The sequence below is a fragment of the Scleropages formosus genome, chromosome 14, assembly GCF_900964775.1.
Source record: "Scleropages formosus chromosome 14, fSclFor1.1, whole genome shotgun sequence".
Taxonomy (NCBI): domain Eukaryota; kingdom Metazoa; phylum Chordata; class Actinopteri; order Osteoglossiformes; family Osteoglossidae; genus Scleropages; species Scleropages formosus.
In genome coordinates, this window is record NC_041819.1 from 14,696,430 (window position 1) to 14,708,534 (window position 12,105).

A 12,105-nucleotide genomic window follows, 5' to 3' on the forward strand; every position below is an offset into this window, starting at 1 on the left:
ATGTTTTAATCTGGATATTATTTGATATGATTTACTTTAATTTTCGCCACACACTTATTTCCAATTTTTAAAAAAGGTGGGTGCTGTAAAATAAGTGTCTTTAAATTACCAGGTGCATTTGCACAATTCCGCATGAAGTCTTAATTCACTCCAAAAGAAGCCCCACTGTTACAAGGGGACACTGACCTCACAGCCCCCACGGCCAGCGGGCAATGAAGCACTTAGGGCCATTGTCTTGTAATGGGAAGGTTGCTGGTTCAGTTCCCACACCTTGCACCAGTACATTTATTCATTTATCTGAGGCTTTTCTCCAGAGTGACTCACAGCGTTAAGCTACTTGTAATTATTTACCCATTTGTACAGCTGCATAATTTTGGGGTATCGTGCTTAAAGATATTACAGCTGAAAGTGAGACTAGAACCTGCACCTCTTGGAAACAAAGGCAACCCCACTAACCACTACACTACTAGCTGTCCCAGTACCACTGACTAAAGGATGTACACTAAAACCGCTTGTCCCAAGCAGGGTCACAGCAAATTGGAGCCTAACGCAGTAACAGAGGGCACAAGGGACGCACCCAGGGCAGGACGCCAGTCCATCTCAAGGCACCGAAGCAGGGCTCAAACCCCAGACCCACCAGAAAGCAGGCCCTGGCCAGACCCACTGCGCTACCGCAGCCCTTTTAACCTAACTATTTACTCTGAATTACTAAAGTAAAAAACAGCCTGCTGCGTGAATGGGGAAATCACTGTAATTGCCTGGCTTGAACAAATCATGTATTACCTCAGAAAATAATATAAAGGATGACACTCCTGAGGCCGGATTACATTTAACAACTATGCTTAAGGTGAAACGCATCAATTAAATTTTACTTCGTTTCCGAAGGCTGACAGACAGGTCAGAGAATTTTTTTTTAAAATGCTACTAGTTGTTGTAGTCTCGCATTGGACCCGTTCAAAAATTCAGAGAAAAGATGACATTCAGTTGACTTAATTTAGGTAGCAAGGAATTACGTCAACTGCGGTTCATATTTCAATTTATTTTTTAACTCTTATTTTATAACTAATTTATTTTTATCGTTATTTTCTAAGTACCCCTGCCTGAAGTCCTCCACCGCCCTAATTACGCTGAATCAAGAACCCCTTCGCTCGAAGGAAGGTTCTAGACATCCCGCTAGCCCCACAACCCGGAAGAATTAAAGTAAAAAGATAGTATTAATCTAAGCAGTGCAAAGTCAAATAAAGACTCAACAGCTTCTTTAACTTCAAATGGCTGCTGTATAACGCGTACCGAAAAACCACATTATTCATCTCATACCGGAAGTTTAGCTGACGTATTGAGTACGTTTTTATAAAGTAAAAGCCGAAGTACGATTTGAAACATTTTACTGGAATATAGCGGCTCTTACTGTCTGAACTCCTCACTTTAGTGCTAGTTTAAGAAGTTTCAAGAATGTATACACTTCCTGAAGAAAACTTTTTTTTTTTTTATTGATCTCGGAGATGTACCTTTCTTCGCTTCGTTCTACAATGAAAATGCAGAACGTTATCATCATCTTAAGTTCATATGCTATAAGCTACTATTTTGGTTAATAAAAGTATTATTACACAAATTTGTATTCATATTTTAGTACTGTAAATGCTGACATATTAGATGTAAACGATGTCGTATTTGACAAAGAACGAAACAGAAGCCGACCTCCATACGAAACTTTTATTTTGAAATTAGCACAACCAGGGGTCATGAGACGTTGAACTTCCTCTGACACCGGATGTCGCTGCTTTCATTGGGGCTTTATTTTTTAAACGCGAAGCAGACGGTTTTAGAATGAAGTAAGTTTTTTCCCCTCCCCATCCACTCCAAAATATTGTTTATTCCGAATTACAAACATAATTATGGCAATTCGTATAGTGCTGCTTATGGATTTCTAACACTGACTGAAACGAGCGTTAGCGAGAGCAATTGAAAATTGTATTGAAAAGCTTACTTACTACTGTGTTTACATGAAGTACTTAGTCGATCATAATCAATGTGTTTATCATTGGTGTCGAAAGACCCCAGGTTCGAATCCCACCGAGTAGCATCTTTGAGTAACCACTAAATTATAACAGTAATTCCTTGGCTGTGTGTGTGAATGGGTAAATCATCATTGTTGTAGCTTTGCCTAGGCCTGGTTTGAAAAAGCATCATCCTGAATTAGTGAATATGGCATTTATTTACTGTACTGTGTTGTAATTCAGGTTAACCACCTGTGCCAAGGCTGTTACAGAAATTATGGGGTGGGACTTTAACCAACACTCTCCAAGATCATACCTTCATGTGTGTAGCTGCTATCCTTAGGATTAATTTGCCTATAAAAGTAACTTATGTGTTAACAGGCGAAAGACCCCCCCAGCTGTGAGAGAATCTGTCTGGTTTTAGTTCCCCTGTGTTTGGGTGACAGTATGAACTCTCAGGACTTTACCCACTCTCTGTCTATCTCTTCACTCTAATAGTCCCCTCACCAAGGTGAAGCTGATCAGTGAGCTCAACCAGAGGGAGGCTGAGCTTGGTGTGAAGGACTCTGTGTCCTGGCACTCGGTATACAAGGACAGTGCCTGGATATTCGTGGGTGAGGACAGCGTCCCCGCTGCAGCCGCAGCGAGGGCCCTCTCTGCCGAGAGACTGACACAACACCGTTTTTGTCAACGCCAGTGGTTCTTAGTCCATATATTTGCTGTCTTGTACAGGATTGGGACTATTACTGCTGTACTATTTATGGCACAGTACCCTGCATGTGTGAAACATGGGATTGACTCTGGAAAGAGTGCAGAAAGGAGAGAACAGATTATAAATCCTGATCTACTGATCCCAGTAAAACCATGTTTCTGGTTAACACGTTTTGCCCTTTGTGTAATATGGAATTTATTCTATACTAGAATTCTACACGTGTTAATCATTAGAAATGTATTTAGTTTTTTTTTCTTCTTTTATCAACAACTGTTGATAAATGCAGAGTCACAGTAGTCGGGAGTCTATCCAGAAAGCATAAAGTGGAAGGCAGGGTACATCCTGGACAGGACTCTAGTCTATTTTCAGGGCAGTCGCATACACACACCTGCACATTTATATAGTACTTTGTTAATTTATGTGTTATGTGTCTAGCCACTTGTGCAGTGCAGCATCGCAATGGTCTAGAGTCTATGCTGGACATGTAGGGCATGACACAGGGTACACTCGAGGGTGCACCAGTCTATCGCAGTACAGTCTTATTCACTCATTCACACACGTACACTACAGGGAATTTAGAGTGACCAGTTCACCTGAAACAAATTTCTTGACTGTGGGAGGAAACTGGAGTGCTCAGAGGAAATATAAACGTACAGAGTTCTAATCAGAACGATAAATGATGCTACTTCACTATCTGTGTCATTACAAATGGATGTTGTCTCATTTATCTTTTAAATTAAACTCGTGCAAAAGTTGAAAACAGATGAACTTTTGTGGAGGTGCAAAAATCAGATGTATGTAGTTATGAAGCATCCTCTTGTTCTTAGTCTAAAAGCAAATGTGAAGAGTTTTAACATTACTGCGATTGTGTCTTGCAGGTGGTTTTCCATATGAACTGACAGAGGGTGACATCATCTGTGTCTTCTCCCAGTATGTCGCTGTCAGTCATTTTGGTTTCACCATGACCTCTTTTACTGCTTAGCCCTTATCCACTTTGCTTATTTGTTTAAGGTATGGAGAGATCTCAAACATTAACCTGGTGCGAGATAAGAAGACGGGAAAATCAAAGGGATTCTGCTTTATCTGCTATGAGGATCAAAGAAGCACTATTCTGGCTGTGGACAATTTCAATGGGATTAAGGTGGAGCGAGTCAAATCGCTGCTTTTTCACACACCTTTCAAATCTTTCTCTCGTTCAGTGAAATGTTTTATCAGGCCAAACCTGAACTAGATGAACACTGTCTACTCTTTGATGCTTTTCTCATCATGCCTATAAAACATTGTCGGTCAGTCGGGTTATTTTGTTTGAAAGAACTCTCCAGATGACTTTGAGGATCAGTGATTTGAACACAAACTCTATATAAAGTATGATTAATTTTTGAATGGCCATTGTGTAACATTTCAGTCAAGTTTAGTCCATGCAGATTTACTACTCTAAGAACCCTCTGCCCACCATAGTATGTTATACACTTTACCGACTGAACACAATAGTGGTTTTGATATCTTGCAGTGTTTGAGCACAAGATGGCTAATGTAACTTTGAAATTTTAAATTATATGTAATTGCAGATTATAGTAGTATTTGCAAAATTACCCAACTGCTGTCTCCGTTCCAGATCAAGGGGCGTACCATCCGAGTGGATCATGTGCAGAATTACCGCCCTCCAAAGGACACGGATGACATTGACGAAGTGACCAAGCGCTTGAGGGAGGAGGGATGTGCACCCAGAATGGCCTGCTCTTCTTCCTCGGACTCTGAGGAGGAGGGGTATGCTGTTGTCGTGAAGAAGCAGAAGAAAGGTGAGCAGGTGCACAGGAGGGACACCACTGGAGTACTCAGTTTAATTTGACTTTCTGTGTCCAGTTGGTAAAGTAACTATCCACAAAAGACTACAACATTTATACATACACTCTGCTTATGAACATATATATCCTGTTTTCATACAACGACCTTTTTTAGTCAACACAGCTGCATTTTTGCACAGTTTTGCGGTAATTTTACTTCCACAACTGGTATTTTACGTAGTGTCTTTCGCTGTGCAAGGCACATGGACACTGCTTTTTCCATCACTAAACTAACTACTGTATGTGCTTCTTGCTTCATACCACACTGACAATTCTATCCAACGACAACCCTGGTTTAAGTAAATATAACTAAGCAGATTTAATACCGTTATTAATTTATTCAGTTGATGCTTTTCTCCAAAGTGACTTGCAGTGATAAGCTGCTTAAATATTTTTAATGAAGCAATTCAGGGTAAGTTCTTTACTCAGGGGAACTATTGCAGGAGTAGGATTTGAACCTATGTTCAGTTCCTTGTCCTTGCAGCAGTCCCATTGATCAAGGTATTTACCCTGAATTACTGAACTGAAAACAGCCTGTGTTGTGAATGATTATATCACTGTAAGTTGCCTTGAACAATAGTATTACCACATTTACATTTATTAATTTAGCTGACGCTTTGGTCCAAAGCGACTTACAATGAAGCTATTTGCAATTATTTACCCATTGATGCAGCTGGGTAATTTTACTGGAGAAATTTAGGGTTAGTATCTTGCCTAAGGGTACTACAGCTTGAGGTGGGAATTGAACCTGTGACCTTTAGGTGCAAAGGCAGCAGCTCCAACCACTACGCTATCAGCTGTCCCTGGTAAACCTCCATAAATGTAAAGGAGGACCCTTTTGAGGCAGGATTGGATTTAATACTGTTCCTCGTAGACATAAATGGTTAACTATTTACTGAGTTAAGTCATACAAACATTTATTCACTTAGCGCACGCTTTTCTCCAAAGCGACTTACAATGGATACTATGTAGTGTTACCAGCCCACACACCTTATTCACCATGGTGACTTACACTGCTAGATACACTACTTACACTGGGTCACTCATCCATACATCAGTGAAACACATTTTCTCTGTGTCACTCACACACTATGGGGGAACCTGAACAGCATGTCTTTTGACTGGGGGGGGATCTTACCCACATTCTCTCGCACTACCCAGGCGCCGTGAGACAGCAGCTCTACTTGCTGTGCCACCGTGCCGCTGTTTTAATAACATGAGTTTTCTAATTCTTGTGGCCAAATGAATACATTCATCATTAATGCCACACAGCACTTCTACTGTCCATGCGCTTTGCAGTGTGAAAAACACTGGCAGTGATCTTTATATTCTAGACATCTGTCAGCAAAATGATCAAGTAATCCAGGGTGTGCCCTTCCTCACGCCCAGCTCAGAGATGAGCAGTTATGTGAGGAATGGGTATAAATTCACTGGAGGAAAGATGTCTGTCGGTGTTTTCTGAACCCTTTGGTTCATTTTTGTATTACAGAGAAGAAGGAGAAGAAGAAAAAGAAGGATAAAAAGAAGAAAAAGGCACAGAAGGAGGAGAAGAAAGAAAGTAGAGGCCAGTCTCCATCTTCTCCCCCTGTGCAGGTGAAACGAGAGAGGGAGGACCCTGGGTACGAGAAGTACGCACAGCAGAGGGCACCAGTGGACCGGCTACCAAGGTCAGAGAGACACGGGCAGGAGAGGAGCCACAGGGATCTGTACGATGACAACCGAACAAGAGACAGAGAGAGACAAAGAGAGGAGAGGGACAGGGACAGAGAAAGAGAGGAGAGGGAAAGAGAAAGAGAGTGGGACAGAAACAGAGAAAAGGGGAAAGAGGACTCAAACAGGGAAGGGGAGAGGAGAAGAGGCAGAGAGAGGGACGAGGACACTGGAAGGTTGCGTGACAGTGAGAGGACCAGGAGGGAGGACAGACACAGGCGGTGGGACAGCGACAGGGACCGCTCTGCAAAGCATAGCCGTGATGCAGAATACAGGAGGAGCTGATGGAGGAATGTCGCCAAAGGACTGACCCTGGACAACAGCCTATAGTTGTGTAGGAGAACTCCGATCCTTTCTAAACATGTTTTTTTTTAAAAAAAAAAAAAAAAAGTGTAGTGTTTGTGTGTGTAGAGGCAGGATATGTGTGCTGCAAGATTTAAGGGTTTGTGGCTTTTGATGTTGAACAAGATATATATACTGTAATAAAAACTGCTTATTTTATACAAAGCAGACAGACATAATTTATAAATTGTTTAATTGGTTTCCAAGTTGTCACAGAGACCAAAATAAAGTTATTTGTAATTTTTTCTAATACAAAAGAATACCAGTAGTTTTCACTGGAATGGGGAAGAGTCCAGAGATAAAACTGACCGTACAAATCAACAGTACACAACTTGTAAATTTATGTACAGCCAAAAACATGTGAATTATTTGCAAAAGGAAGTACATTAAGCATTGAGCTGATGCCTGCTCAGCAGGAATTACAAATTTATTACTTTTTCAAAACCACACCATTTCCAATGAGCTATCAGAGAGCAAACCAGCACAAACATTTGTGATAATACCATGTGTATGCATATATATCATGTATGTTGTTGTTAAGAGCATCAGTTCACTGTAACCTCATCACTGTTTCCAGGGTTCTTCAATATTCATGTTCTGTAGATGAGCTGTAATCCTATTAAACAACCTCAGATCATCACTTCTGTCAAACAGATAATATAAATCAGTCTTCTGGTATGTATATATTCACACCACTTTACCTTTTAAATGTGGGAAAGGTAAGAGCCGTGCGGTCGAATTCGAATCATGGTGACCACTTGTGTGGTTTTCATGGTAGAACAAGGTACGGAAGTTTTTACCGTTGCCTTCTTTCGGACATGTACCTGGACAGCGGGAGGGAACCCACGCTAACATGAGGAGAACATACAAATTCCAGACAGCCTGAGCTGGATTCAAACCCATGTCCAGACCCACAGCTCTACTGCTGCGATACCAATTTCACACTTTTTTTTTTAATTCACGTTTTCAGCTCTATTTCTACAGTAAAATAACCAAATGGAAGTGACTACAAAAAAGCCCTGTAAATGGGTGTAGCAAACACTGTATGGGTTTACTCCCTTTTATCAGCTACAAAAAAAGCCACTGTTTAATCTGAACGCAGACTTTAATAAATGTTATTTTTTATTCCTCCTTCCGGGTTCACAGAAAACGCACATCTCAGGCCGACTTCCAGCAAAGAACTCGCAGCCGAAATTTTCCTCGGAAAACCGCCTCTCTCAAGGTCTAGTTGAGAAACGATGCGGGAAAGAAAAGCTTAACGAAAGGAGTGAGTGAACGTGGAGCCTGGTGGCGACGACTGGCTTTCCGTTTATCGGCGTTATCTCCCAGTGCACAGTGGGCTACTCGAGGGGACCTGCAAAGCCCTCGCCTGCGCATGTTAATTACCGATCTAAGGACAGCCGTGACTAATCCGCTCTTCTTAGCCGTTTAAGACTTAATCATATTAAGAGCTTTTCGTTCCTGGTAGCAGGCTCCTAAATATTTAATTGCCTAACGATGAGTGGATAAGGGTGGCTTTCAAATGAGAAATTGATTTAAAAATCACTTTTAGTCCTCTTGCACATATAACCTTCATTAATATGCTTGCAAAAAAAGCCAAAGTTGACGTAGAGATGCTTTAACGTAAATTTGGGTATACTGCGGTATAGACGACTGTCTGGATGTATACAGTAGTAATCTGTAAATGTGAACGTGTTAACTAGATACAGCAGCTTTTAATACACACGGGTACAGATGTACACAAATATATTCCATCATTACACAAACCCCATTCCAATTTTTTTTTTGGGGGGGAGGATTAAAAGAAAAGATGAACCTCCAAGCAGAACACACAGATTTTATATTAAAAGCAAAGTGTAGTTTATATAGGTTATACAGTCATTACTGAAGATACATCATTTTCAGTGTAATTATACTTCTACCATATAATAATACATATACTTCTGACTTCATGGAAAGGAAATACATGAACAGACCAAAGAGAAAACGCAAGCCCTACTTTTATATTTTTTCAAGTTCCCTCTTTACTTTCTTCAGCTGATATTGTCTTTGGTTGAAATATTTAATGTTAGATTGCTTTGTTAGACCAAAAAAAAAGGAAAAAGAAAAAAAAAAAAAAAAAAAACTACTGGTTCAGTTTTTAATTGACCCTAAACTGGTTTCCAACCACAAAGTACACAGTGATCATAAAAAGCCATTTTTATGGAGACTTATTTATGAACCACCTGCTCTCTAAGGGCCTCGTGTACTGGGCGCACAAAGCCTTATTAACATCCGAGGTAGAAGGCATCAGGCTGAATACAGATTTTTAACTTGGTAAAACATGGATGGGTTCCAGGGAATCGGTATAAAGGCCGGTTGAGGCCAGCTTCTTGTGGAATAGCTTTGTGCTCCCTTTTGATTGGCAGCTTCTCCCCTTCACATCCATATTTATAGGTTTTGAACCCAGTTTCCTTTGAATTTCAACTCTCCTTGGTCATAGCAGCTGAGACACGCCTAAGGACATCGTTCCTCCCTGTCCATTAGCTCTGGAGTATTGCTTTCCCACTCCTCTGTGTATGGGGTACATTTCATAGGTGTTTATAGCTCTGTGTGTGTATATATTATATACACACACACAAACACATATGTATGTTTGTGATACGGAGCTCTCTGCTCCCTTCAAGCCTTTCCCACAAAAGGGCTTCTGTACACCAACGGAGAGAAAAACGGAACATTAATGAATACCGCAAACATACAATAACCACTTTCAATATTGCTTAACCCCCTTCCCCTAATATTAATATGTAGAGAAAACCGAAGAACACGGTCACTGGACAAACAAATACACGGTGTCAAGTCAGGCTAGTGTATTATTTGACTTGGACTTTGTTTATAAGGGTTACAACTTAATCTAAGGATGGGCTGCGTTGCGGCACATTTGTTCCGACTTAAGCGGATTTAGGAATATTAGCACAGATTTGGCTTTTCCATTTTTAGAAAACCAAAATTGCTTAGCATTTACACAAAGGATAAACACGCACACATATAGACACATGCACACGTGACCATTTTAGATTGAAGTGATTATGTTCATTTTGTTAGGGTTTGGCTTGCAGGCAGTTCATTCCATCTCATGCGGAAGGGTTAGAAACAAAAGGTGTGATGATGGCAAAATGGACCAGGGAGACATTTTATTGCACAAGAACTGTAAATACATCATCTGGCAGCGTAGTACTTCTTGTTGAGGTGTAGTGTTGTCCGGAGCTGTGCAACACATGAGTCGAGAGCCCTGAGGGTCTGTAAACTGAAGGTCTACTGCATATAGTAGGGTCGCGACTCCTTCAGGCCACTAAGAGGAGACACGGACACAACGGCAATGACACGAGCAGAGGTTAACGGGCTCCCTGATGCCAAATTCACGGGTAAAAGATGCAACAGCTTTCAGCGAGTATGGCTACAGCCATGGAGACACTGTTTACAAAGTCTCATACTTAGTGATATGCTGTAATTATGTATTCATATTGTAACTGCAAGCAATTTGCTTATTATGATTCCTGGAAGCTAAGCTACAAGTGATACATTAATTAAGGTTAAGTAATAGGAGCATTAATGAGTTCCGCTGTTTTTAATAAAAGGCCCATTTGACTGATGAGCACAACACCGTGCTGCTCTGTGGTCCCTCTGGGAGAACGAAGAGTGTAAGCACCACTTAAGTGATTACGCTGATCGGACTGAAGGTGAACACACAGATACACACCAGGCCAAGGGGACAGGGCTCATCCACTCTTAAATGAGCAGGGAATATCGAAACCGGCGGAGAGAACCGAATGACGATGCAGATCAACGTTCATCATTCTGAGGACGAGCGATCATGCTTCAGGTCCTCAGAACGACTGCAAGAAAACACATAGCACAGAGTAACCCTGTACCCTGAAGCCCAAATCTATGGATGTCCATCGAATAAGTGACATGTTCCCATAAACTGACAACATGATCAGTTAATAGCTCTACTGCCCATCAAGGTCCTGCTCATATCAATATCGAAAGAACTGGAGTCCACACACTGGCATCATAGATGAGGTGCTCATACAGCAGGGCAGCAGTAAAGCAGATCTAGCCACAATTATGGTAACAGTGAGGATCTACATCTCTGTAGAACATGGTATTTTACTCGTCTTAGTGCAGCGTCACGCTGTGTGGAAAATAGCTTTTGGGAAGCTGTGTCCATCCTTCAGCGAAACAGCATAGGCTAATCAACTGAATCTGGGCAATAACCAGTTTAAGTGCCATCATTTCAGTAGTGCTTTATGGGGTCTTTGAGGCTGAAACCTCCTTGGGGTGGGGAAGAGAGAGGGAAAAAAAAAAAAAAAAAAAAATACAAACCGGCACCCACCTGGTTGGTTAACTTCATTCTGGGACTGCTGCACAAAAACAATGGACCGATTAAAAACGGGCTGCATTTCGACACTGAATATGGACAAGTTCATTGTTTAGAGGTTCATCTCTATTTCAGGTAAATATAATTTAGCAATGTGTGCTCCAGCACCTGATAAAAAGCGGAAGAAAAAGTGAACATCCTGCAGACGACAAACGAGTGCAGAAATTAACTTCTGAATCGTTATCACCTGCGGTCAAAAAAAAAAACTAAAGCATATACAGATTCTTCAAATCCATAACACGAAATCCATATCAAAATTAATCCACAACACATCGAAAACCCAAATAATATTTAGCAGGTAACCTCAAGCTTTTCTACATAAACACATGACAATTTTTTTTTTTTTTTTTTCCCCAGAGAAGCAATGCCTTTTACAATTTGTTTACAAAATATATGGTTCTAAATATACATATTTTAGCCATTTGAGAGAAACAGAACCAGATATGGCAACTAACGGGTCATGTGGATGGTCTCAGACCAGTGAAGCATGAAGGACCTTTTTTAGTGTTTGTACAGACATGTCCATAGTCCGAGGTATTTTCTGAATTGCAAGTTTTTTGTAATTGTAATGTGTGTATTCGATTTAGTATAAGTATTCCTTCCTAAGAGCATGTTTACCCACAATGCCTCTGTGCTCAGCAAAGAAACAAGTGGCGTTTATCTGGTCCGGTCACTGCTGTCAGTAGAGAAGTAAGGCTTAGTGAATATCTGACCAGAAGAAGAAATATTTCAACCGTTAAATGTTCCATTTGTACATCTGAAACTTAAATGGGGTGGGAGTTTGCAGTAATACATAAGCTAGCACGATCAGAATAAAAAATAAATAAGTAAATGACATACACATACGCAGATACAACAAATTCACAGCGGTCTCTCTCCATCATCTCCTATGAAATAACAATAGTTATAGAAAGATACTGTGGCTTCCAATAACTGCAACTGAAGTTAGAGCTTAAAAAGAAACTGGGCAAGAACAGAAAAGTGAGCAGCCAACAGTATTTGAGCCACACCAGAGTGACCTCCATTGGGGATCCTCCGATTGCGCAGAGAAAAGTCACAAGGGAGCGCTAATCGAAAGGC

The 12,105-nt window shown here is 40.9% G+C and overlaps 1 protein-coding gene across 1 annotated transcript; it reads left to right on the forward strand.

Moving 5' to 3' along the window:
* The first annotated feature begins 1,761 nt into the window (after positions 1-1,761).
* Positions 1,762-6,684, forward strand: rbmx2 (RNA binding motif protein X-linked 2). The gene is made up of 6 exons (XM_018728398.2): positions 1,762-1,832; positions 2,496-2,611; positions 3,588-3,639; positions 3,721-3,850; positions 4,325-4,508; positions 6,043-6,684. Exons 1-6 carry the CDS (start codon positions 1,828-1,830, stop codon positions 6,546-6,548), a joined length of 993 nt encoding a protein of 330 aa, XP_018583914.1. The 5' UTR covers positions 1,762-1,827; the 3' UTR covers positions 6,549-6,684.
* The last annotated feature ends 5,421 nt before the right edge of the window (positions 6,685-12,105 follow it).

What these genes read in the sequence shown, in the direction of transcription:
- rbmx2 (XM_018728398.2), top strand. An exon ending in CAGTGCCTGGATATTCGTGG is followed by an intron (nt 2,612 to 3,587) that starts GTGAGGACAGCG and finishes TGTGTCTTGCAG; the next exon opens with GTGGTTTTCCATATGAACTG. An exon ending in ATCATCTGTGTCTTCTCCCA is followed by an intron (nt 3,640 to 3,720) that starts GTATGTCGCTGT and finishes TATTTGTTTAAG; the next exon opens with GTATGGAGAGATCTCAAACA.